Raw genomic sequence first — 27,521 nt, 5'->3', positions numbered from 1 at the left:
GCAAATGTGTTCTTCCATGCAGTGGGCTCTCTTGTTATTTTGGTGATGGTTTTTTTGCCATGCAGAAGCTTTGTATTTTGATATAGTCCCATTTGTTTATTTTCTCCTTGTTTTCCATTGTCCTAGGACAGTGGTTGGCAAACTGCAGCTTGCGAACCACAGGCGGTTCTTTGTCCCCTTGAGTGTGGCTCTTCCACAAAATACCGACTTCTGCGCATGGACCACGAAGTTTCAATCTCACTGTATGTGTGCGCCCGAACATGGTATTTCGTGGAAGAGCCACACTCAAGGGGCCAAAGAGCTGCATGTGGCTCACGCGCCGCAGTTTGCTGACCATTGTCCTAGGAGATGTATTAGCAAACATATTGCTACAAGAGATGTCTGGGATTGGGGTGCCTATAGTTTCGTCTAGGGCTTTTATGGTTTCATGTATTGCACTTAAGTATTTTATCCATTTTGAGTTTATTCTTGTGTATGGTGTAAGTTGGTGGTCTAGTTTCATTTTTTTTTTTTTGCATGTATCTGTCCAATTTTCTCAACACCATTTATTGAAGAGACTATCTTGACTCCATTTTATGGTCATGCCTCCTTTGTCAAATATTAATTGAGCATAGTGGCTTGGGTCAATTTCTGGGTTCTGTATTCTATTCCAGTGATCTATATGTCTGTTCTTGTGCCAGTCCCAGGCTGTTTTGAGAACAGTGGCTTTGTAATACAGCTTGATATCTGGTATTGAGTTTCCACCTACTTTGTTCTTCTTTCTCAGGATCGCTGCAGCTATTTGGGGTCTTTTTTTATTCCAGAGGAATTTTTGGAAAGTTGGATCTAGATCTGTGAAATATGCCATTGGTATTTTAATGGGAAGTGCATTGAAACTATAGATTGCTTTGGGTAGTATGGACATTTTGAGGATGTTGATTCTAGCAATCCATGAACACTGTATGTTCTTCCATCTGTTTATGTCTCCCTCTATCTCCTTTTTCAGTGTCCAGTAGTTTTCCGCATATAGGTCTTTTACCTCCTTAGGTAAGTTTATTCCTAGGTATCTTAAATTTTGGTGCAATGGTAAATGGGATTGTTTTTTAGTCTCTCTTTCTGTAAGTTCACTATTGGTGTATAGAAATGCCATAGGTTTCTTGGCATTAATTTTGTATCTAGCTACATTGACAAATTCATTTATTAAGTCTAATAATTTTTTGATGGAGTCTTTAGGGTTTTCTATATACAGTATCATGTCATCTGCGAATAAGGACAGTTTTACTTCTTCCTTTCCCATTTGGATGCAGTTTACTTCTTCTTCTTGTCTAATCGCAATGGCTAGTACTTCCAGTACTATGTGGTGAGAACAGGAGTGGTGAGAGTGGGCATCCCTGTCTTGTTGTTGTTCTTAGGGGAAATGGTTTTAGTTTTTGCCCATTGAATATGAGGTTGTCTGAGGGTTTGTTATATATGGCTTTTATTATGTTGAGGTATGATCCTTCTATTCCCACCTTGCTGAGAGTTTTTATCAAGAAAGGGTGTTGGATTTTGTCAAATGCTTTTCCTGCATCAATTGATATGACTGTGATTTTTAGCTCTCAACTAGTTCATGTGATGTATCATGTTTAGTGATTTGCAGATATTGTACCATCCTTGCATCCTCGGGATAAATCCTACTTGGTCATGGTGGATGATCTTTCTGATGTACTGCTGCATCTGATTTGCTAGAATTTTGTTGAGGATTTTAGCATCTATGTTCATGAGGGATATTGGCCTGTAATTCTCTTTCATTGTTTTGTCTTTATCTGGTTTGGGTACTAAGGTGATGCTGGCTTCATAGAATGAGCTTAGAAGTGTCCCTTGTTCTTGAATTTTTTGGAATAGTCTGAGGAGGATAGGTTTTAGTTCTTCCTTGAATGTTTGGTAAAACTCCCCCGTGAAGCCGTCTGGCCCTGGGCTTTGTTTGCTGGAAGCTTTTTGATTACTGCTTCAATTTCTTCCATAGTTATCAACCTATGGAGATTTTTAAATTCTTCGTGATTGAGATTTAGAAGGTTGTATTTTTGTAGGAATATGTCCATTTCCTTCATGTTGTCTAGTTTGTTGTAATAGAGTTGTTCATAGTATTTTTTAACAATCCTTCGTATTTCTGTGGGGTCTGTTGTTATTTCACCTCTTTAATTTCTGATTTTGTTTATTTGGGTCCTCTCTCTTTGATTCTTGGTGAGCCTGGCTGGAGATTCATCAATTTTGTTTATCCTTTCAAAGAACCAGCTCTTGGTTTCATTGATCTTTTGTATTGTTTTTTTGGTCTCTATGTCATTTATTTATGCTCTGATCTTTATTATCTCCATCCTTCTGCTCACTCTGGGCTCTTCTTGTTACTCTCTTTCGAATTCTTTAAGTTGTAGATTTAGATAATTTACTATTATTTTTTCTTGTTTTTTGAGGTAGGCCTGTAGAGCTATACACTTCCATCTCAGGACTGCTTTCATTATGTCCCATAGATTTTGGATTGTTGTGTTTTTATTGTCATTAGTTTCCTGGATGATTTTAATTTCTTCTTTTATCTCATTGGTAACCCAATCATTGTTTAATAGAATGCTATTCAGCTTCCAAGTGTTTCAATTTTTTTTTTGTTTTTATTGTAGAGTATTTCTAATATTATGCCATTGTGGTCTGAGAAGATGCTTGTTATGATTTCAGTCTTCTTGAATTTAGAGAGACTTTGCCTGTGACCCAATATGTGATCTATTTTTGAAAATGTTCCATGTGCACTTAAGAAGAATGTATATTCCATGACTTTGGGGTGAAATGTTCTGAAGATGTCAATTAAGTCCATCTGATCTAGTGAGTCATTTAGGATTGCTGTTTCTTTGCTGATTTTTTGTCTAGAGGATTTATCCAGTGATGTCAGTGGTGCATTAAAATCCCCTACTATGATTGTATTCTTGTTGATCTCTCCCTTAATATCTTCCAGGAGTATTTTTTATGTATTTGGGTGCCCTGGCATTGGGTGCACATATGTTTTTCAGGGTTATATCCTCCTGTTTTATCGATCCCTTTAGTATTTATGAAGTGGCCTTTCTTTTCTCTTGTTATGGCCTTCACTTTGAGGTCTATTTTGTCTGATATAAGTATTGCTACCCCAGTTTTTTTTTCATTTCCATTTGCCTGAAAGATATTTTTCCATCCCCTCACTTTCAGGCTGTGTGAATCCCTTTTTCTGAGTTGCGTCTCTTGTAAACAACATATATATGGGTCATGTTTTTTTATCCATTAAGCCACTCTATGTCTTTTGATTGGAGCATTTAGTCCATTTATTTTTAAAGTTATTATTGAGAGGTACTGTTTTGTAGCCATTTTTATTTTTTGTGTCTGTTTTCCTTCTTACCTTTCTATTTGTTATTTTTACACCAGTCCCTTTAGCATTTCTTGGATTGCTGGCTTGGTAGTGATAAACTCCCTTAGCCTTTTTTTGTCTGTGAAGGTCCTTATTTCCCCTTCAATTTTGAATGATTGCCTTTCTGGATAGAGTATCCTTGGATTCAGTCCCTTGCTTTGCATCACTTTGTAAATTTCCGTCCATTCTTTTCTGGCCTGATATGTTTCTGTTGAGAAATCATTTGATAATCTAATGGGATATCCCTTGTACATAACTTTCTGTCTCTCTCTTGCAGCCTGTAATATTCTCTCTTTGTCCTGAACATTTGCCATCGTAATTATGATGTGTCTTGGTGTGGATCTTTTTGGATTTATCTTGTTTGGGACTCTCTGTGCTTGGGTGACTTCTTTCTTCCCCACATCAGGGAAGTTTTCTGACATTATTTCTTCAAATATGTTTTCTAACCCTTGTTCCTCTTCCTGTTGTTCTGGCACCCCTATTATTTGTATGTTGCTTCGTTTCATGTTGTTCCATAGCTCTCTTAGGCTCTCCTCCTGTTTTAATTTTTTTTCTCCAATTGCACTTCCGTTTGGGTGTGTTTTGCTTCCCTGTCTTCTAATTCGCTAATTCACTCCTCCACTTCTCTTAGTCTACTGTTGAAACTTTCCATGGTGTTTTTTATTGCAGCTATATCATTCTTCATTTCTTCTTGACTCTTACATAAGTTGTTGATTTTTTCCTCCATCAGGTTTATGAACTGTATGACCCTTATTCTGAATTCATATTATATGCCTCTGTTTCAGTTAGCTGCTTTTCTGGTGATTTCTCCTTTTCTTTCATTTGGTGGTTTCTTTGTCTACCCATTTTTTATCTCAGTGATGGATCTAGATGTCTAGTTGTGCAGGGGGTGCTCCTTGGGTATCAATGGCTTCTTGGGCTGCAGTTGCTCCTCAGGCAGTCGCAGCAGTGGCTGATCCTCAGTTGGCAGCAGTTCCTATGGTGGGTGCTATTCGCAGCAGTGGTGGCTTCTCTGGCTAGTGGGGGCAGGCTGCTCGCACAGCTGCTGCTCCTCAGATGGTGTTGGGCTGATCACAAAGCTGCTGTTCCTCGGATGGGGGCAAGCTGCTCGTGTGGCTGCTGCTCCTTGGACCAGAGCTGGCTGTGTGCAGCTGCTGTTCCTCAGACAGGGCGGGCTGCCTTCATGGCTGCGTTCCTCAGATCGGGGATGGGCTGATTGCATGGCTGATACTCCTTAGACAGGAGTGAGCTGAACATTTTGCTGCTGCTCCTCGAATGGGTGCATGCTGTGTATGGCTGCTGCTCCTTGGACCAGTGCAGGCTGTGCAGGGCTGCCACTCCTCGGACATGTGCGGTCTGCTCGTGTGCCTGCAGCTCCTTGGACCAGGTAGGGCTGCACAGGTGGCTGATGTTCCTCAAATGGGGGCAGGCTACTCGCGGAGCTGCTGCTGCTTGGATGGGGGAAGGTAGCTTGCGCAGCTGTTGTTCCTTGGACGAGTGCAGGGTGCAGTCTGCACACAGCTGCTGCTCCTCAGACAGGGGCAGGTTGTGCGGGGCTGCCACTCCTCAGTCGTTGGCGGGCTGCTCATATGGCTGCTGCTCCTCAGACGGGGGAGCGGACCACTCACACAGGTGCTGCTCCTTGGACAGGGGAAGGCCACATGAGGCTGCTGCTCTTAGGCCTGGGGTGGTCTGCTCGCAGGGCTGCTGCTCCTTGGGCAGGAGCGGGCTGCTCATGTGTCTGCTGCTCGTGTGGTCACAGTGCCCTGGGCTAAAGTGTTCGGCCAGTCAGAGTGGAGCATGCTTCATGCTTCGGAACTCACAGGAGCCTGTTCCAGGGGTGGATGGAGACTTGGTGACCATGGGACCATAGCCAAGGTGACAGGTCCCTGGCAGGGGTGGCTGTAGAGTCCCAGGTATTATCTGAGGGCACCATGGGTGGAGGTGAGGCTGGGCTCCCAGTTACAGCAGCTCCCCCTTCAAAAAGGCGAGGCCTCTGAGGAAGAGCCAGCCTCCCGGTACTGTTTACAATGGTAACAGAGGCTGCTTAGTGAGGTGAGCCCAGTTAGCCTGCCCCTGAAGGTCCTGTGGGATCTAACTGTGCCTCACTCACACACACACACACCCACACACACACACACACATTCCACACAACCACACACTCCTCTTTTGCTCCCTCACTCACTGCCACCTTCTTCCTGCCTCTGTACTTGGGTCTGGGGTGTTATTGACCCGTTCATGGATGGAGTTTTCTCTCCAGGTGTCTGGTTACGTGGCTCGCTTTCTAGCATATTGGCCTGACAGGATAAAATTCTCCTCAACAAGACACGACACAAAGGGAAAAAAACACAATTGTACTCACGACACCAATAACCCCAATATAAATGACCACCTGAGAAAAGAGAATTAGGGGAGAGAAAAGAGAGCACAAATGATATCGAAGAGAGAAAAAAAAGATAAGAGAGAAAAGATAAAGGAAGAAAAAGGAGAATATATATATATATATATATATATAGAGAGAGAGAGAGAGAGAGAGAGAGAGAGAAAACACCACAGAACAAACAGATAAACCAAAAAAATGCTAACACCAAACACCCAGCAAAGAGGGTGGGGGCAGAATCTGTAGAGGCTGAACTTATTTACAGAAAATAAGGTTAAGAATTGGATGAATATGGGGAGGACCTCAGTTCAGTATAGAGGAAGTAGAAAGGGGATGAGTGGATAAGAAGAAAGAGAATGAGAAGAAAATAATAAAATAATAATAATAATAAATTTACATAAAAATTGATTTTAAAATGGTATAAAAAATAAAAAATAGCAAATAAAATCGAATGATGGAAAAATAATGTCAAAAGAAATAGAAAATAAAGCAACAAACAAAAAAGAAAAAAGAAAGAAAGAGATAACACAATAATAATAAAATAAAATAAAAATGAAGAAGTGAAGTGTTGTTCCTTTGGCTGACTTAAGATCCCAGTCTTCTGCAGTGTCTATGGTTTCTGTTTCCTGTTTCTGGGACTGAAGGCCTCAGTTTAGGCCAGTCCCTTTGGACTCTCAAGGACTATTCAGATTTTTTTTTAATCTTTTATACCAAATAGGGTGTATTCTGGGTGCGGCTGTATTGGTTGCCCTGGAGATTGGAGGGAGGGGCTATCTCTTGAGGAGAAAATGGCTGCCCAGGTCCCATGCTCAGGCATGACTCAGTGCCAGACTCACTGCCTCTTCTCCTGTACCTCCTTCCCAGCCTCTCCCCAGACTCTACAAGTCTACACCTTCTCCTGCACCCCAGCCACGGATGAGTGTCCGTATCCGAAAGGTCCTATGAACTAGGTTCAGTGAAGAAAAGCACAGGCCACAGAGAGGGGGAAAGACTGAGCCTCTGCAAGCTTCTCTCCTGCCGGCTCTGCACGTTCTGTTCAGCCATTCAGGCTGCCCCCTCTGAGCTCAGTCTTTTGTGACTGTGGACCCAGATCTAGAACCCCTGGTACCAGCAGTCCCATGGGCCTCTTTTCCACAGTCAGATGCAGTGAGTAGCCCAAGGGACGTGGCTCGGTGCCATTTCCCTCGGACCCTCTGGGCTCAGAGGTCTGGCAGATCTCTCCTGCCCAGATCCTTGATTTTACCTTTCTCCAGGGGTCCTCTGCTCTTCCCTGCTGCAAATTTTCTCACCAGCTGAGTCTCCTTTGCCAATTCGAGGTGGGTGTTATTTGTTTCAGCTGCTCATTCTATCTGCTCTGGGACAAGGCTCAGGCATGTCTGTCTATTCCTCCACCACTTTGTCCTCCCCATAACAGGTCTAGTTTCATTTTTTGCATGTATCTGTCCAATTTTCCCAACATTATTTATTAAAGAGATAGTCTTGTCTCCATTGTATGTTCTTGCCTCCTGTCAAATATTAATTGAGCATAATGGCTTGGTTGGATTTCTGGGTTCTCTGTTCTGTTCCATTGAACTATATGCCTGTTCTTGTGCAAGGACCAGGCTGTTTTGAGAACAGTAGCTTTGTAGTATAACCTGATATCTGGTCTTGTGATTCCTCCAACATTGCTCTTCTTTCTCAATATTGCTGCAGCTATTTGGGGTCTTTTGGTTTCATATAAATTTTTGGAGTGTTTGTCCTAGGTCTGTGAAATATGCTGTTGGTATTTTAATACACATTGCATTAAATATATAGATTGCCTTGACTAGTATGGACATTTTTATGATGATTATTCTACCAATCCATGAACATGGTATATTCTTCCAGTTGTTTATATCTTTCTCTAGCTCTTTTTTTCAACATCCTGTACATTTCTGAGTACAGGTCTTTTACCTCCATGGTTAATTTTATTTCAAAGTATCTTAATGCTTTTGTTGCAGCAGTAAATGGATTTATTTTTTTAGTTTCTCTTTATGAGAGTTCATTATTGGTGACTAAAAATGCCATGGATTTTTGGGTGTTAATTTAGTATCTTGCTACTTTTCTGAATTCATTTATTAAATCTAGTAGTATTTTGGTGGAAGCTTTAGGGTTTTCTATGTACAGTATCATGCCATCTGTGAATAATCAGAGTTTTACTACCTCCTTTCCAATTTGCGTGCCTTTTATTTCTTCTTCTTGTCTAATCACTATGGCTAGGACTTCCACTATTATGTTGATCAACAGTGGTGAAAGCAGATATCCCTGTCTTGTTCCTATTCTTAGGGGAAATGCTTTTAGTTTTTGCTCATTGAATATGATATTGGCTGTAAGTTTGTCATACATGGGTTTTATTATCTTGAGGTATGATCCCTCTATTCCCATATTTCTGAAAGTTTTTATCAAAAAAAGGTTGTATTTTGTCAAATGCTTTTTCTGCACCAATTGATATGATCATGTGATTTTTGTCTTACAATCTGTTTATGTGCTGCATCACATTTATACACCTGTGAATATTGTACCAGCCTTGCATTACTGGAATAAATCCCACTGGGTCATTTTGTATGATCTTTTTAATGTATTGCTGGATCTGATACGCAAAAATTTTGTTGAGGATTTTAGCCTCTATGTTCATCAGTGAAATTGGCCTGTAATTCTCTTTCTTTGTAGTGTCTTTATCTGGTTTTGGTATTAGGTTAATGCTAGCCTCAAAGAAAGAACTTGGAAGTGTTCCTTCCTCTTGGATTGTTTGAAATAATTTGAGGAGGATAGATGTTATTTCTGCTTTGATAAATAACCAAATAAATATTTGGTAAAACTCCCCTATGTAACTGCCTGGACCAGTGCTTTTGTTTGCTGGAAGTTTTTTGTTTTTGTTTTTGTTTTGTTTTTTGTTGTTGTTGTTTTTTACTTCAATTTCATCAGTAGTTATCCACCTATTAAAGTTTTCTGATTCTTCCTGATTGAGTTTTGGAAAGTTGTATTTTTCTAGGAATATGTCCATTTCCTCTAGGTCAGCCGTGGGCAAACTACGGCCCGCGGGCCGAATCCAGCCGGTTTGAAATGAATAAAACTAAAAAAAAAAAAAAAAGACCGTACCCTTTTATGTAATGATGTTTACTTTAATTTATATTAGTTCACACAAACACTCCATCCATGCTTTTGTTCTGGCCCTCCGGTCCAGTTTTAGAACCCATTGTGGCCCTCAAGTCAAAAAGTTTGCCCACCCCTGCTCTAGGTTGTCCAGTTTGTTGGAATAAAGTTGTTCATAGTATTTTTCTATGATCCTTTGTATTTCTGTGGGGTCAGTTGTTACTTCACCTCTTTTCTTTCTGATTTTCAGTCCTCTTTGCTTCCTGGTGAGTCTGGCTAGAAGTTCATTAATCTTGTTTATTCTTTCAAAGAACCACCTCTTGGTTTTATTGATCTTTTGTATTGTTTGTTTGTTTGTTTTTGGTGGTTTCTTTGTTTGTTTATTTGTTTTTGGACTCTGTGTGAAATATTTTCTACTTTCTACTTACTCTCAACTTTTCTTGATGTTCTCTTTCTAATTCTTTAAGTTGTAGTGTTAGATAACTTATGAGCTATTCTTGTTTTTTGAGATAGGCCTATAGTGCTATGAATTTTCCTCTTGGGACTACTTTCACTGTGCCCCATAGATTTTGGATTTTTGTGTATTCATTTTCATTTGTTTCCAGGATGTTTTTTATTTCTTCTTTGGTAACCCATTCATTGTTTAATAACATGCTATGTAGCCTGCATATGTTTTATTGTTTTTGGGTGCTTTTATTGTACCTGATTTCTAATTTCATGTCATTGTGGTCTGAGAAGATACTTGATATGATTTCAATCTTCTTGAATTTATAGAGACTTAGCATGTGTCCTAACATGTGTTCTGTCTTTGAAAATGTCCCTTGTGCACTTGAGAAGAATGTATATGCTGTGGGTGCAATGTTCTGAATATGTCAATTAGTTTCATCTGCTCAAGTGTGTAACTTAGGATTGCTGTTTCATTGTTGATTTTTTTGTCTAGAAGATTTATCAAGTTTTGTTAGTTGGATATTAAAGTTCCCTACTATGATTGTGTTGCTGTGATATCTCCCTTGATATCCTTTATAAGTATTTTTTATATATTTGGATGCTCCTGTTTGGGTATATATATCTTTACCAGAATAATATCCTCTTGTTGTATTGATCCTTTTAGTATTATGAGGTGGCTTTCCTTATCTCCTGTGATGGCCTTCACTTTGAGGTCTCTTTTGTGAGATATAATTATTGCTACCACTGAGTTTTTAAAATTTCCATTTGCCTGAAAAATACTTTTCCATCCCTTCACTTTCAGATTTCATGAGTCCTTTGTTCTGAGGTGGATCTCTTGTAAACAGCGTATATATGGGTCTGTTTTCTTATCCATTCAGCTACCCTTTGCCTTCTGATTGGAACATTTATTCCATTTACATTTAAGGTTATTATTGATAGGTACTCATTTTAGCCATTTTTATTCTTTATGCCTGTGTTCCTCCCTCCTTTTAGATTTCTTCTTTTAACAACAGTCCTTTTAGCATTTCTTCCATTGCTGGTTTGGTGGAAATAAACTCCTTCAGCTTTTGTTGTCTGAAAGTTCCTGACTTCACCTTCAATTTTGAATGACAGCCTTGCTGGATAGAGTATTCTTGGATTCAGTACCTTGATTTTCATCACTTTGTATATACTTCATGCCATTACCTTCTGGCCTGATGTGTTTCTTTTGAGAAATCCATTGATAGTCTAATGGGAGATTCCTTGTAGGTAACTTTCTGTCTCTCTCTTGCAGTCTTTAAGATTCTTTTTCTGTCTTTTATATTTGCCCATTTAATTATGGTGTATCTTGGTGTGCGTCATTTTTGGTCCATCTTGATAGGGTCTCTCTGTGCTTCATGGACTTGTGTGACTTTTTTCTTCCCCAAGTAAGATATCATTTCTGTCATTATTTCTTTGAACAGGTTTTCTATTCTATGCTCAGGTTCCTCTCCTTCTGGCACCCCTATTATGCAGATGTTGCTTTGTTTCATGTTATCCCATAGCTGGCTTAAAGTTTTCAGCTTTTTAGTGTTTTTTTGTTTTTTTCCAGTTGTTGCTCTGTTTGGGTATTTTTTTCTACCTTGTCTTCTACCTCACTGATTCCATCCACAGCTTCTTCCAGGATACTGTTGAAACCATCCAAGGTGTTCTTTATTGCAGCTATGTTATTCTTCATTTCCTCTTGATTCTTATTCAAGTTTATGTACTTCTCATTCAGCTCCTTATACTTCTCATTGAGTTTCTGTAATTCTCATTCAGATGTTTGAGCATCCTTATAACCATTACTTCGAATTCTTTATCTGACAAATTACTTTCCTCCATTTCATTTAGTTCTTTTTCTGGTAATTCCTTTTATTTCATTTGTGGATTGTTTCTTTGCCTCCCCATTTTTGCTGTTCCTTTATTTGTTTCTATTTATTAAGTCAAATTGCTATACCACCTAGATTATTTGGGTTGGTCTTATGTAATAGGTGTTTTATGGGATCCAGTAGTGCAGTTTCTCAGATCTCCTGGGCTGGGTGTCCTAGGAAGACACCCTACTTTAGTCATTTGGATTCTCCTGTTTTTCTTGGGTCTTGATTGTTATTGTCCCATTTGTGGATGGAGTCTCCTTTCAGGGTGTCTGATTATGTGACTCACCCCTGACCCTGTTGTACCAGCTTTTGTGGAGGTGCTGATTGAACAGCACAGAATACAAAAAAAAAAAACCAAAAAATGAAACAGAAGAAACAGAACAAGAATGTACACAAGACCCTCATAGCCAAGACAAAAGTGACCACCAGAGAAAAGAGAATTAGGAAAGAGAAAACAGAGCAAGAATGATAGAAAGAAAAGGAAAGAAAAAATATGGGAAGAAAACACAACACAACAAACAAATAAACAAAAAGCACAAACCAAAAACACCAAATAATAGAGGGAAGAACCTGTAAATACAGAACTTAATTAAAGAAAATAAGAATAAAGAATTAGAGGAATAGGATAAGGAGCACGGTTTAGAATTAATGAGGGTAAAAAGAAATGAGAAGATAAGAAAAAAATTGAAAAGGAGAAGAGAGCAGATAGACCTAAATTAAGGAAGTGAAACAAGAAATTAGGAGAAAAAGATGAGAAAGAGAAGAGAAAATAAAATTGAGTAGTCAAAAAAAAAAGAGAAAGGAAAATTGAATAGGAACAGGGAAGAGGAAAATTAGATATATGAACAAAACAACAGAGACTAGAGTAATTACAAATCAATATAGCAGAGAGATAAAGATGATAAATTTTAAAATGGGGGAAAGGAAAGGAAAAAGAAAAACTAAAAAGGATCAAGGAGAATAAAAACAGAAGTAAAAAGGAGAAAAGAGGAAGGAAAAAGTTGGGAGGGTTGTGAAGTGACATTCATTTCAGTTGAGTTTCAATGCCCCATGGGAGCTGGCTTAGGACCCTACTTTTTTGTTCTGTCTGCCAATTCTGGGTTCCTGTTAGGTACTTAGGTGCTAACTACTGTCAGGTACTGTCAGTTGTCTTTTAGGAACCTGATTGAAGCTCCAAGCAATGCACTGGTCTATCGCTTGTGTCTGTCTCCACAGGACTTGGCTGTAAGCATGAGGGGCCAATCTGCCCTCTGGAGTAGGTTTGTTAGTTGCCCAGGGCTGGGGCTGCTTCAGCATACTTCCCCGATTCTCTGAGTTCCACCTCTGCCCACCTTGGCCTGTCAGCCAGCTGTCAATCTTAATCACTCTAAAGTCCGTTTCTAGCAGCGCTTTAGGTGGGGTAGGTGCTCCTTTGCTTTCTGGGAATATGATGAGTGTGTTTTCCTATCCCAGAGCTACTCTTCCATGAGTGGCCCAACATATTACTCTGCCCTTGGCTGGACAGAGATCCTTGTATGGAGACCAATGTGGTCATCTGGGACCCTGGAGTTTTTATCAGTGTGGTTCCTAGAATAGTGGGGCAGATGGCCCCTCCTCCAATCAGCTCACGGAGGGCTCCTTGAGACTGTTGTACCCTTAAACTTGGCCTCTGCCTTTGTCCCCCCAGTAAAGCTCAAAATTCTGGGTGTGGCAGGCTGTATCACCTAGAGCAGGGTTTATTTCTTTATCTGCCCTCTGGTGTTGGAAGCAGCTAGCTCCTCCCAAGAAAAATGGCCATTTTGGAAGTGTATGAATGACCCAAGGCAGGACTCCTGGCTACTGTTTTTTCAAGTTTCCCTTCACTGCTTCCCACCTCAGCCTCTCTTCAGGCAACTCAAGTCCTTGCCCCCCTCCTGTGCCAATGTCCAGGTGTGTAGTTGCAAATGAAAACTCCTGTGTTCTGGGTTTAGAGATTTTTTTTTAAAGCAACAAAACTACCTCAGAGGGAAGGTAGGGAGTGTTGGGGTAAGATAGAGAGATCAACCAAAGGACTTGTATGCATGCATATAAGCCTAACCAATAGACACAGACACCAGGGGGGTGAAGGCTTGGGGGGGGGGGGCAATGGGGGGATAAGGACACATATGTAATACCTTAATCAATAAAGAAAAAAATAAAAAGCAACAAAATTGCCGCATTCTCTCCCACTGGCTCTGGTCTGTTGGATCTAGACCAGTGATGGCGAACCTATGACACGTGTGTCAGAGGTGACACTCGAACTCATTTTTTTGGTTGATTTTTCTTTGTTAAATGGCATTTAAATATATAAAAGAAATATCAAAAATATAAAACTTTGTTTTACTATGGTTGCAAGTATCAAAGAATTTCTATATGTGACACGGCACCAGAGTTAAGTTAGGGTTTTTCAAAATGCTGACACGCTGAGCTCAAAAGGTTCGCCATCACTGGTCTAGACTCTGCTACTGCCAGCAGCCCTGCTACCTTTCATAGCTGATTGGATGATATGTGTGCCACAGGTCACGCCACAGATGTGTGGATCCCAGCCTGTGCTCCTGGCTTCTATTTTCTGAGGGAATAATTCTCCCCATAGCACAGTGCTACCTCCTCTCTCAGCTCGCCTCCTCTCATAACCTCTCCCTTCCTACCTGACTCCAGATGTTTACTGTTCTTCCTGTTATAAGTCACATCCTCAGCTGGACCTCAGTTGGTAATTGCAGGTGAATGTTCTCTAATTTAATTGTATTTCCAGTTTGGCCCTGGGATGAGGTGCCCAACAGGTCTGCCTATTCGGGCTTGGTCAGGAAGTTCAGCCCTCATGACTCAGTTTCCCTCCTGGATCTTCCACCTATAAACTGGAGACTATGGTCCCTGCTATGTCCATCTTGTAGAGAGGCCATCATAATGTATTTTGAGGGTGAAGTTGAAGGTCACCAGGTGGTGGCATGTGTACTAACAGTGGGATACTCAGACGATGAGAAGTGGGTGCGGGGCTCCTCAGATGTGAATGAATGTATCTCAGGGAAAAAACACCTGCCACAGGCCTGGTCGGTGTGGCTCAGTTTTTGAATGTAGACCCATAAACCAAGAAGTCAGTGATTTGAATCCTGGTTTGGGCTCATGACCAGATTGTGGGCTACATTCCCAGTAGGGGATGTGCAGGAGTTTGCCAATCAATGTTTCTATTTCTCTATCCTTCTCGCGTCCTCTCTCCCTAAAATCAATAAAAACATATTTTTAAAACACACACACAAAAAGAACCGTGCCTCATAACGACCCACTGCCAAAACATTGTGGGCTGTTCTGAGTGCCACTGCCATCATGGCTGGAAGCTGATTCCTGGGACCCCAATGGCCCACACAACACCGTCTGTGAAGGTTCGGAGTTCAAATCCCATAAATGAGCCACATCTTCATTACTTGGCTGAGCCATCTTAAATGAAGCTGCCATAAGGAGCTTTGGCAGAGAAGGGGCAGCACTTTCAGCAATGGTGTGTACCCAGTGCAGGCAGTGAGAAGAGGGGAACTGGGCCAGGCAGGGCTGAGCTTCAGATTCTGTTCCAAAAAAGGTATGAGTGCAGCTCTGGGTGCAGCGGTGCAACAGCCCACAGCCCACAGCCTCAGCACGTGTTAGTTATCAGTGTGGCATCCTCCCAGGTTAGAAGTCCATCACAGGTCCTCCCCCAGTTCATCCTGCCCCACAGATGAGACACACACCTTTGTGATAACACTTGCACACACACAGTCCTGCCTTCTCCACCTAACTGGGGGACTCTGAGCTAATGGTGCTCTTACACTGGAAAATGTCACCACAAGTTTGTATATGTCAGGCTAAGTGACAGGTAAGCGGGGCATAGTGGGGTGACCTCGGTGTAACTTATGAGAAGGGGAAGCATCGTTATGTGCAGGGAATGGAGAAAGGGCCTGACACTCTCTCTGGTTTGTCCTCAGATGTGGATGAATGTACCTCGGGGCAAAACTCCTGCCACAAATCCACCCAATGCCACAACACCGAGGGCAGCTATGACTGCCGCTGCAGCCCTGGATGGAAGCCAATTCCTGGGTCCCCCAATGGCCCAAACAACACCGTCTGTGAAGGTTCGGAGTTCAGATCCCATAAATGAACCACATCTTCTTTACTTTGCTGAGCCACCATAAAGGCAGCTGCCATTAGGGGCTTTGGCAGAGAAAGGACAGCACTTCCAGCAATAGTGTCTGTCCAGTGTAGGCAGTTAGGACAGGGCAGCTGGGCAAAGCAGGGCTGAGCTCCCATTCTGTTCTAATAAGGGCAGAAATATAGCTCTGGGCACAGTGGTGCCACAGCCCACAGCCTCAGTGCAAGGGAGCTATCAGTGTGGCAGCCATCACAGGTTAGAAGTCCATTACAGGACCACCCACAATCCATTCTGCCCCACAGAGTGGGTCACATCTTTGGGATGACACTTGCACACACACAGTCCTTCCTCGTCCACCTTGCAGGAGCACTCTGAGCTTAATGTGGTCTTACGGTGGAAAACGTCATCACAAATTTGTATATGTCGGGCTAGGTGGCTTTTAGGCAGGGTTTAGTGAGGTGGCCAAAGTGTACTCTGGGAGAAGGGGCAGGAGCTTTGCATGCCGGGCATGCAGGGTGGGGCTGAAACTCTCTTTGGTTTGTCCTCAGATGTGAATGAATGTACCTCGGGGCAACACTCCTGCCGCCAATTAGCCATATGCCACAACACCGAGGGCAGCCATGAGTGCCACTGCCCCCCTGGCTGGAAGCGGATTCCTAAATCCTCCCATGGCCAACAATACATCATCTGTGAAGGTTCGGAGATCAGATCCCATAAAGAACCACAACTTCTTTATTTGGCTGAGTCTTCTTAAAGGCTGCTGCCATAAGGTGCTTTGGCAGGAAAGGGGCAGCACCGTCAGCAATGGTGTGTGCCCAGTGCAGGCAGTGAGGAGAGGGCACCTGGGCTGGGCAGGACTGAGGTTCTAATTCTGTTCTAATAAGGGCATGAGTGCCACTCTGGGCATAATGGTGCCACAGCCGACAGCCTCGGCACATTGGAGCTATCAGTGTGTCAGCCTCCCTGGTTAGAAGAACATCACAGGTCCTCCCACAGTCCACCCTGCCCCACAGGTTGGGGTCCACGTTTGGGATGACACTGGCACACACAACATAGCTCTGCCCTGTCCACCTTGCAGGGGTGTTCTGACCTTATGGTGCCTCTACAGTGGAAAATGTCACAACAACTTTGTATACTGTAGGACTAGGAGGCTGTTAAGCAGGGTGAACTGGGGGTGTCCTCTGTGTACTTTGAGAGAAGGGACAGGAGGGTTGTGTGCAAAGTGGAGGGAGGGCCTGAAACTCTCTCTGATTTGTCCTCAGATGTGGATGAATGCACCTCCGGGCAAAACTCCTGCCACAAATCCACCCAATGCCACAACACCGAGGGCAGCTATGAGTGCCGCTGCAGCCCTGGCTGGAAGCCGGTTCCTGGGTCCGCCAATGGCCCACACAACACCATCTGTGAAGGTTCGGAGTTCAGATCCCATAAATGAACCACATCTTCTTTACTTGGCTGAGCCATCTGAAAGGAAGCTGCCATAGGACTTTGGCAGAGAAAGGGCAACACTTTCAGCAATGGTGTGTGCCCGGTGCAGGCAGTGAGGAGATGGTGAACTGGGCTGGGTAGGGCTTATCTTAGATTCTGTTCTAATACGGGCAGGAGTGCAGCTCTAGGCACAGGGGTGCCACAGCCCACAGCCTCAGCACTTCGGAGATGTCAGTGTGGCAGACTCCCTGGTTGCAAGTCCATCTCAGGTCCTCCCCCAGTCCCTCAGGCCCAACAGGTTAGGGCACATCTTAAGGATGACACTGGCACACACACACACACACACACACACACACACACACACACAGTCCTACCCTGTCCACGTTGAAGGGGCTCTCTGAGCTTATGGTGCTTCTACAGTGGCAAATATCACAGCAACTTCATATACTGTCAGACTAGGTGGCTTTTAGGCAGGGTTTGGAGGGTGTCCAGAGTGTAATTTGAGAGAACTGGCAGGAGCTTTGGGTGCAGGGAATGCAGGATGGTCCTCAAAATCTCTCTGCTTTGTTCTCAGATGTGGATGAATGTACCTCGGGACAAAACTCCTGCCACAAATCAGCCCAATGCCACAACACCGAGGGCAGCTATGAGTGTCGCTGCAGCCCAGGCTGGAACCCGATTCCTGGGTCCCCCAATGGCCCTAACAAAACAGTTTGTGAAGGTTGATATTTTAGATCCCATAAATGTACATCTTCTTTACATGGCTGAGTTTTCTTAAAGGCAGCTGCCATAAGGTGCTTTGGCAGGGAAGGGGCAGCACCGTCAGCAATGGTGTGTGCCCAGTGCAGGCAGTGAGGAGAGGACACCTGGGGCAGGCAGGGCTGAGCTTCGGATTCTGTTCTGATAAGGGCATGAGTACCACTCTGGGCATAGCGATGTCACAGCCCACAGCCTCAGCAGGTTTTAGCTATCAGTGTCAGCCTCCCTGGTTAGAAGAACATCACAGGTCCTCCCACAGTCCACCCTGCCCCACAGGTTGGGGTCCAGCTTTGGGATGACACTGGTGCACGCACACACACATATTTCTGCCCTGTCCACCTTGCAGTGGCGCTCTAAACTTATGGTGCTTTTACAGTGGAAAATGTCACCACAAGTTTGTGTACTTTTGGACTAGAAGGCTGTTAAGCAGGGTGTAGTTGGGGTATTCTCGGTGTACTTTGAGAGAAAGGGCAGGAGGGTTGCTTGCAGAGAGTGGAGGGAGGGCCTGAAACTCTCTCTGATTTGTCCTCAGATGTGGATGAATGCACCTCCGGGCAAAACTCCTGCCACAAATCCACCCAATGCCACAACACCGAGGGCAGCTATGAGTGCCGCTGCAGCCCTGGCTGGAAGCCTATTCCTGGGTCCTCCAATGGCCCACACAACACCGTCTGTGAAGGTTCGGAGTTCAGATCCCATAAATGAACCACATCTTCTTTACTTGGCTGAGCCAAATGATAGGAAGCTGCCATAGAACTTTGGCAGAGAAAGGACAACACTTTCAGCAATGATGTGTGCCCGGTGCAGGCAGTGAGGAGATGGTGAACTGGGCTGGGCAGGGCTGAGCTTAGATTCTGTTCTAATAAGGGCAGGAGTGCAGCTCTAGGAGCAGAGGTGCCACAGCCCACAACATCAGTACGTGGGAGCTGTCAGTGTGGTAGCCTCCCTGGTTACAAGTCCATCACAGGTCTTCCCCCGTCCCTCCAGCCCAACAGGTTAGGGCACATCTTAGGGATGAAATAGGCGGGTGCGCGCTCGCACACACACACACACAGTCCTGCCCTGTCCACTTTGTAGGGGCACTCTGAGCTTATGGTGCTTCTACAGTGGAAAATGTCACCACAAGTTTGTATACTGTAAGAGTAGGTGGCTTTTTGGCAGGGTTTAGTGGGGTGTCCAGAGTGTAATTTGAGAGAATTGAAGGACCATTGTATGCAGGGAATGCAGGATGGTCCTCACCATCTCTCTGGTTTGTCCTCAGATGTGGATGAATGTACCTCGGGGCAAAACTCCTGCCACAAATCCACTCAATGCCACAACACCGAGGGCAGCTATGAGTGCCGCTGCAGCCCAGGCTGGAAGCCGATTCCTGGGTCCCCCAATGGCCCTAACAACACCGTTTGTGAAGGTTCGGAGTTCAGATTCCATAAATGTACATCTTCTTTACTTGGCTGAGTCTTCTTAAAGGCAGCTGCTATAAGGAGCTTGGCAGGAGAGGGGCAGCACTGTCAGCAATGGTGTGTGCCCAGCGCAGGCAGTGAGGAGAGGGCACCTGGGCCAGGCAGGGCTGAGCTTCGGATTCTGTCCTAATAAGGGCATGAGCACAGATCTGGGCACAGCGATGTCACAACCCACAGCCCCAGCAAGTGGAAGCTCTCAGAGTGGCAGCCTCCATGGTTAGAAGTTCATCACAGGTCCTGCTACAGTCCATCCTGCCCTAGAGATGGAGGCACAGCTTTGGGATGACACTGTCCCCTCCCACATCCACACACACACACAGTCCTGCCCTGTCCACCTTGCAGGGGCACTCTGAGCTTATGGTGCTTCTACAGTGGAAAATGTCACCACAGGTTTGTATACTGTAGGACTAGAAGGCTATTAAGCAGGGTGTACCGGTGGTGTCCTTGGTGTACTTTAAGAGAAGGGGCAGGAGGGTTGTGTGCAGAGAATGGAGGGAGGGCCTGAAACTCTCTCTGATTTGTTCTCAGATGTGGATGAATGTACCTTGGGGCAAAACTCCTGCCACAAATCCACCCGATGCCACAACACCGAGGGCAGCTATGAGTGCCGCTGCAGCACTGGCTGGAAGCCGGTTCCTGGGTCCCCAAATGGCCCACAGAACACCGTCTGTGAAGGTTCAGAGTTCAGATCCCATAAGAGGACCTAAAATTCTTTATGTTGCTTGGCCATGTGAAAGGAAGCTAGAATAAGGCTCTTTGGCAGAGACAGGCCAGAACTTTCAGCAATGGTGTGTGCTCGGTGCAGGCAGTGAGGAGATGGTGAACTGGGCTGGGCTGAGCTTAGATTCTGTTCTAATAAGGGCAGGACTGCAGCTCTAGGCGCAGGGGTCCACAGCCCACAGCCTCAGCACTTCGGAGCTGTCAGTGTGGCAGCCTCACTGGTTACAAGTCCATCACAGCTTCTTCCCTAGTCCCACAGGCACAACAGTTTAGCGCACATTTAGGAATGACACTGGCACCCACACACAGAGTCTTGCCCTGTCCAATTTGCAGGGGGGCTCTGAGCTTATGGTGCTTCTACAGTGGAAAATGTCACAACTTTGAATATGTCAGGTTAGGTGGCTTTCAGGCACGGTTTAGTGGCGTGTCCAGAGTATAACTTGAGAGAACTAGCAGGAGCTTTGCGTGCAGAGAATGCAGGGTGGGCCTGACACTCTCTTTGGTTTGTCCTCAGATGTGGATGAATGTACCTCGGGGCAACACTACTGCCGCCAATTAGCCATATGCCACAACACCGAGGGCAGCCATGAGTGCCACTGCCCTCCTAGCTGGAATCCGATTACTAAATCCATCCATAGAAAACAATACATCGTCTGTGAAGGTTCGAAGTTCAGATCCCATAAATGAACCATATTTTCTTTACTTGCCTGAGTCTTCTTAAAGGCAGCTGCCATAAGGTGCTTTGGCAGAGAAGGGGCAGCAGCATCAGAAATGGTGTGTGCCCAGCGCAGGCAGTGAGGAGAGGGCACCTGGGCCAGGCAGGGCTGAGCTTCGTATTCTGTTCTAATAAAAGCAAGAGTGTCACACCGGGCACAGCGGTACCACAGCCCACAGCCTCAGCACGTTGCAGCTATCAGTGTGTCAGCCTCCCTCATTATAAGAATATCACAGGTCCTCCTCGAGTCCATGCTGTCCCACAGGTCGGGATCCCGCTTTGGAATGAGACTGGCACACACACACACACACACACACACACACACAGTCCTGCCCTGTCCCTGTCCAACTTGCAGGGGCGCTCTGAGCTTATGGTTCTTCTACAGTGGAAAATGTCACCACAAGTTTGTATACTGTAGGACTAGGTGGCTTGTAGGCAGGTTGTACTGGGGGTATCCAGAGTGTAATTGGAGAGAACTGGCAGGAGCTTTGTGTGCAGGGAATGCAGGATGGGCCTGACACACCCTTCGCTTTGTCCTCAGATGTGGATGAATGTACCTCGGGGCAAAACTCCTGCCACAAATCCACCCAATGCCACAACACCGAGGGCAGCTACGAGTGCCGCTGCAGTCCTGGCTGGAAGCCGATTCCTGGGTCCCCCAATGGCCCTAACAACACTGTTTGCGAAGGTTAGGAGTTCAGATCCCATATACGGACCTCAAATTCTTTATGTTGTTGGGCCATCTGAAAGGCAGCTGCCATAAGAGGCTTTGACAGGGAAGGGGCAGCACCATCAGCAATGGTGTGTGCTGGGTGCAGGCAGTGAGAGAGGGAACCTGGGCCAGGCAGGGCTGAGCTTCGGATTCTGTTCTAATAAGGGCATGAGTACCACTCTGGGCACAACGGTGCCACAGCCTCAGCACGTTGCAGCTATCAGGGTGTCAGCCTCCCTGGTTAGAAGAACATCACAGGTCCTCCCACAGTCCATCCTGCCCCACAAGTTGGGGTCCAGCTTTGGGATGACACTGGCTCACGCACATACACACCTTCTGCCCTGTCCACCTTGCCGGGGCGCTCTGAGCTTATGGTACTTTTACAGTGAAAAATGTCACCACAAGTTTCTGTACTATAGGACTAGAGGTCTGTTAAGCAGGGTGTAATGGGGGTGTCCTCGGTGTACTTTGAGAGAAGGGGCAGGAGGGTTGTGTGCAAAGTGGAGGGAGGGCCTGAAACTCTCTCTCTGATTTGTCCTCAGATGTGGATGAATGCACCTCCGGGCAAAACTCCTGCCACAAATCCGCCCAATGTCACAACACCGAGGGCAGCTATGAGTGCCACTGCAGCCCTGGCTGGAAGCCGATTCTTGGATCCCCCAATGGCCCACACAACACCATTTGTGAAGGTTCAGAGTTCAGATCCTATAAATGAACCACATCTTCTTTACTTGGCTGAGCCATCTGAAAGGAAGCTGCCAAAGGACTTTGGCAGAGAAAGGCCAGCACTTTCAGCAATGATGTGTGCCCGGTGCAGGCAGTGAGGAGATGGTGAACTGGGCTGCGCAGGGCTGACCTTAGATTCTGTTTTAATAAGGGCAGGAGTGCAGCTCTAGGCACAGGGGTGCCTCAGCCCACAGCCTCAGCACATGGGAGCTGTCAGTGTGGCAGCCCCTGGTTACAAGTCCATCACAGGTCCTCCCCCAGTCCCTCCGGCCCAACAGGTTAGGGCACATCTTAGGGATGACATAGGCACACACACACACACACACACACACACAGTCCTGCCCTGTCCAACCTGTAGGGGTGCTCTGAGCTTATGGTGCTTCTATAGAGAAAAATGTCACAGCAACTTTGTATACTGTCGGACTAGGTGGCTTTTAGGCAAGGTTTAGTGGGTTGTCCAGAGTGTAATTTGAGAGAACTGGCAGGAGCTTTGCATGCAGCGAATGAAGGGTGGTCCTCACTCTCTCTCCGGTTTGTTCTCAGATGTGGATGAATGTACCTCGGGACAAAACTCCTGCCACAAATCCGCCCAATGCCACAACACCGAGGGCAGCTATGAGTGCCGCTGCAACCCAGGCTGGAAGCCGATTCCTGGGTCCCCCAATGGCCCACACAACACAGTCTGTGAAGGTTAGGAGTTCAGAACCCATATACGGACCTCAAATTTTTTGTTGTTGGGCCATCTGAAAGGAAGCTGCCATAGGGGCTTTGGCAAAGATGGGCCAGCACTTTTAGCAATGGTGTGTGTCCAATGCAGACAGTGAGGAGATGTTGAACTGGGCTGGGCAGGGCTGAGTTTAGATTCTGTTCTAATAAGGGCAGGAGTGCAGCTCTAGGTGCAGAGGTGTCACAGTCCACAGCCTTAGCATGTGGGAGCTGTCAGTGTGGCAGCCTCCCTGGTTACAAGTCCATCACAGGTCCTCCCCCAGTCCCTCCTGCCCAACAGTTTAGGGCACATCTTAGGGATGACACTGGCACACACACACACACACACACACACACACACACACAGTTCTACCCTGTCCACTTTGCAGAGGCGCTCTGAGCTTATCGTGCTTATACAGTGGCAAATGTCACAACAACTTTGTATACTGTCAGACTAGGTGGCTTTTAGGCAGGGTTTGAAGGGTGTCAAGTGTGTAATTAGAAAGACCTGGCAGGAACTTTTCATGCAGGGAATGCAAGGTGGTCCTCACAATCTCTCTGGTTTGTTCTCAGATGTGGATGAATGTACCTCGGGGCATAACTCCTGCCACAAATCCACTCAATGCCACAACACCAAGGGCAGCTATGAGTGCCGCTGCAGCCCTGGCTGGAAGCCGATTCCTGGGTCCCCCAATGGCCCTAACAACACCATTTGTGAAGGTTCGGAGTTCAGATCCCATAAATGTACATCTTCTTTACTCAGCTGAGTCTTCTTAAAGGCAGCTGATATAAGGAGCTTGGCAGGGAAGGGGCAGCACTGTCAGCAATGGTGTGTGCCCAGCGCAGGCGGTGAGGAGAGGGCACCTGGGCCAGGCAGGGCTGAGCTTCATATTCTGTTCTAATAAGGGCATGAGAACTGCTCTGGGAACAGCGATGTGACAGCCCACAGCCCACAGCCCCAGCAAGTGGAAGCTCTCAGAGTGGCAGCCTCCATGGTTTGAAGTCCATCCCAGGTCCCGCTACAGTCCATCCTGCCCTAGAGATGGAGGCGCAGCTTTGAGATGACACTGGCGCACACACACACACACACACACACACACACACACACACATTTCTGCCCTGTCCGCCTTGCAGGGGCACTCTGAGCTTATGGTGCTTCTACAGTGGAAAATGTCACCACAAGTTTGTATACTGTAGGACTAGGTGGGCGTACCGGTGTGTACCGGTGGTGTCCTCGGTGTACTTTAAGAGAGGTGTAGGAGGGTTGTGTGCAGCGAATGGAGGGAGGGCCTGAAACTCTCTCTGATTTGTCCTCAGATGTGGATGAATGTACCTCCGGGCAAAACTCCTGCCACAAATCCGCCCGATGCCACAACACCGAGGGCAGCTATGAGTGCCGCTGCAGCCCTGGCTGGAAGCCGATTCCTGGGTCCCCCAATGGCCCACACAACACCGTCTGTGAAGGTTCGGAGTTCAGATCCCATAATGGACCTCAAATTCTTTATGTTGCTGGGCCATCTGAAAGGAAGCTGGCATTATGTGCTTTGGCAGAGACGGGCCAGCACTTCCAGCAATGTGTGTGCCCGGTGCAGGCAGTGAGGAGATGGTGAACTGGGCTGAGCAGGGCTGAGCTTAGATTCTGTTCTAATAAGGGCAGGAGTGCAGCTCTAGGCGCAGGGGTGCCACAGCCCACAGCCTCTGCATGTGGGAGCTGTCAGTGTGGCAGCCTCCCTGGTTACAAGTCCATCACAGGTCCTCGCCCAGTCCCACCAGCACAACAGTTTAGAGCACTTCTTAGGGATGACACTTGACACACACACAGTCCTGCCCTTCCACCTTGCAGGGGCGCTCTTAGCTTATGGTGCTTCTACAGTGGAAAATGTCACCACAATTTGTGTACTGTAGGACTAGAAGGCTGTTAAGTAGGGTGTAGTGGGGGTATCCTTGGTGTACTTTGAGAGAAGGCTTATGAGCAGAGTGGAGGGAGGGCCTGAAACTCTCTCTGATTTGTCCTCAGATGTGGATGAATGCACCTCTGGGCAAAACTCCTGCCACAAATCAGCCCAATGCCACAACACCGAGGGCAGCTATGAGTGCCGCTGCAGCCCTGGTTGGAAGCCGATTCCTGGGTCCCCCAATGGCCCACAGAATACCATCTGTGAAGGTTCGGAGTTCAGATCCCATAAATGAACCATATTTTCTTTATTTGGCTGAGTCTTCTTAAAGGCTGCTGCCATAAGGAGCTTTGGCAGAAAAGGGGCAGCACCGTCATCACTGGTGTGTACCCAGTGCAGGCAGTGAAGAGAGGGCACCTGGGCCAGGCAGAGTTGAGCTTTGGATTCTGTTCTATTAAAAGCAAGAGTGTTACTCTGTGCACAACAGTGCCACAGCCCACAGCCTCAGCAAGTTGCAGGTATCAGTGTGTCAGCCTCCCTGGTTAGAAGAATATCACAGGTCCTCCTACAGTCCATCCTGCCCCACAGGTTGGGGTCCCTCTTTGGAATGACACTGGTGTGTGCACACACACACACATACACACACAGTCCTGCCCTGTCCAACTTGCAGGGGTGCTCTGAGCTTATGGTTCTTCTACAGTGAAAAATGTCACCACAAGTTTGTATCCTGTAGGACTAGGTGGCTTTTAGGCAGAGTTTATTGGGGTGCCCAGAGTGTAATTTGAGAGAACTGGCAGGAGCTTTGTGTGCAGGGAATGCAGGGTGGGCCTGACACTCTCTTTGGTTTGTCCTCAGATGTGGATGAATGTACCTTGGGACACAACTCCTGCCACAAATCCACCCAATGCCACAACACTGAGGGCAGCTATGAGTGCCGCTGCAGCCCTGGCTGGAAGCCGATTCCTGGGTCCCCCAATGGCCCTAACAACACCGTTTGTGAAGGTTCGGAGTTCAGGTCCCATATACGGACCTCAAATTCTTTATGTTGTTGGGTCATCTGAAAGGAAGCTGCCATAAGGGGCTTTGACACTGACGGGGCAACACCATCAGCAATGGTGTGTCCTGTGCAGGCAGCGAGGAGAGGGCACCTTGGCCAGGCAGGGCTGAGCTTCAGATTCTGTTTTAATAAAGGCAAGAGTGTCACTCCGGGCACAATGGTGCCACAGCCCGGGACCTCAGCATGTAGCAGCTATCAGTGTGTCAGCCTTCCTGGTTATAAGAATATCACAGGTCCTCCTACAGTCCATCCTGCCCCATAAGTTCGGGTCCCACTTTGGAATGACACTGGTGCGCACGCATACACACATACACACACACACACACACACACACACACACACAGTCCTGCCCTGTCCACCTTGCAGGGTGCTTATGGTGCTTTTACAGTGGACAATGTCACCACAAGTTTGTATACTGTAGGACTAGAAGGCTGTTAAACAGGGTGTACTGAGGATGTCCTCGGTGTACTTTGAGAGAAGGGACAGGAGGGTCTTGTGCAGAGAGTGGAGGGAGGGACTCAAACTCTCTCTGATTTGTCCTCAGATGTGGATGAATGCACCTCCGGGCAAAACTCCTGCCACAAATCAGCCCAATGCCACAACACCGAGGGCAGCTATGAGTGCCGCTGCAGCCCTGGCTGGAAGCCGATTCCTGGGTCCCCCAATGGCCCACACAACACCGTCTGTGAAGGTTCGGAGTTCAGATCCCATAATGGACCTCAAATTCTTTATGTTGCTGGGCCATCTGAAAGGAAGCTGGCATAAGGTGCTTTGGCAGAGACGGGCCAGCACTTTCAGCAATGTGTGTGCCCGGTGCAGGCAGTGAGGAGATGGTGAACTGGGCTGAGCAGGGCTGAGCTTAGATTCTGTTCTAATAAGGGCAGGAGTGCAGCTCTAGGCTCAGGGGTGCCACAGCCCACAGCCTCAGCACGTGGGAGCTGTCAGTGTGGCAGCCTCCCTGGTTACAAGTCCATCACAGGTCCTCCCCCAGTCCCTCCTGCCCAACAGGTTAGGGCACATCTTAGGGATGACACTTGACTCAACTCAAACAGTCCTGCCCTGTCAGGGCCAGCCTGATAGGTGGATCCGGGCTGAGGTAGGGAGTTGGGAATTGAGAAAAGAAAGAAAGACAGGAGAGAGGGATCGGGAGGACTACAGCTCAATCTAGAAACTGTAGCAGCTTTATTAACCACACAATGCTTTTATACACAACACACTGAATAGGAGGTCTGTCAAAGGGGTCCTCAAACTTTTTAAACAGGGGCCAGTTCACTGTCCTTCAGACCGTTGGAGGGCCGGACTATAGTTTAAAAAAAACTATGAACAAATTCCTATGCACACTGCACATATCTTATTTTGAAGTAAAAAAAGAAAACGGGAACAAATACAATATTTGTATTTGCATGTGGCCCACGGGCCGTAGTTTGAGGACCCCTGTTCAAGAGGAATGTATTCTTTGTTCCTCTTAATCTCTAAGGGAGAGACAGAGCAGAAGGACAAATTCTCGGTACAGCAATCTCAGTAAATAGTTACAGATTTCTTGGTAAGCCATGAAAGGCTGTTCTCATTCTACAAAGGTTGCTCTCATTCTACTGATAACCGCCATCCAAACAAGTCTGGGAAAACTGTGTGGGTAAGGGTCCCAACCTTGCTAGCCCCTTCAGGTACAAGGACCATGTCAGCTTAAACCTGGTCACCAACACTGCCCTGTCTAACTTGCAGGGGCGCTCTAAGCTTATGGTGCTTCTACAGTGGAAAATGTCACCACAAGTTTGTATACTGTAGGCAAGGTGTCTTTTAGGCAGGGTTTAGTGGGGTGTCCAGAGTGTAATTTGAGAGAACTGGCAGGAGCTTTGCATGCAGGGAATGCAGGGTAGGCCTGACACTCTCTGGTTTGTCCTTAGATGTGGATGAATGTACCTCGGGACAAAACTCCTGCCACAAATCCACCCAATGCCACAACACCGAGGGCAGCTATGAGTGTCACTGCAGCCCTGGCTGGAAGTCGGTTCCTGCGTCCCCCAATGGTCCAAACAACA

The 27,521-nt window shown here is 46.2% G+C and overlaps 1 protein-coding gene across 1 annotated transcript in view; it reads left to right on the top strand.

Moving 5' to 3' along the window:
* The window catches only part of LOC139011466 (adhesion G protein-coupled receptor E2-like), a 60,101-nt gene that overhangs the window by 6,901 nt on the left and 25,679 nt on the right, over positions 1-27,521 (top strand). The window contains exons 5-11 of the mRNA XM_070417000.1: positions 15,142-15,288; positions 15,854-16,000; positions 16,568-16,714; positions 18,025-18,171; positions 18,754-18,900; positions 20,929-21,075; positions 25,281-25,427. Coding sequence (XP_070273101.1) covers positions 15,142-15,288; positions 15,854-16,000; positions 16,568-16,714; positions 18,025-18,171; positions 18,754-18,900; positions 20,929-21,075; positions 25,281-25,427 — 1,029 coding nt within the window. The remainder of the gene's footprint in view (positions 1-15,141; positions 15,289-15,853; positions 16,001-16,567; positions 16,715-18,024; positions 18,172-18,753; positions 18,901-20,928; positions 21,076-25,280; positions 25,428-27,521) is intronic.

Source organism: Myotis yumanensis, unplaced genomic scaffold (genome assembly GCF_028538775.1).
Source record: "Myotis yumanensis isolate MYYU_CA2020_CCGP unplaced genomic scaffold, mMyoYum1.0.hap1 SCAF_5, whole genome shotgun sequence".
Lineage (NCBI taxonomy): Eukaryota > Metazoa > Chordata > Mammalia > Chiroptera > Vespertilionidae > Myotis > Myotis yumanensis.
The sequence above is the reverse complement of the archived record's forward strand: the minus strand, read 5'-3'. Positions and strand labels throughout refer to the sequence as shown.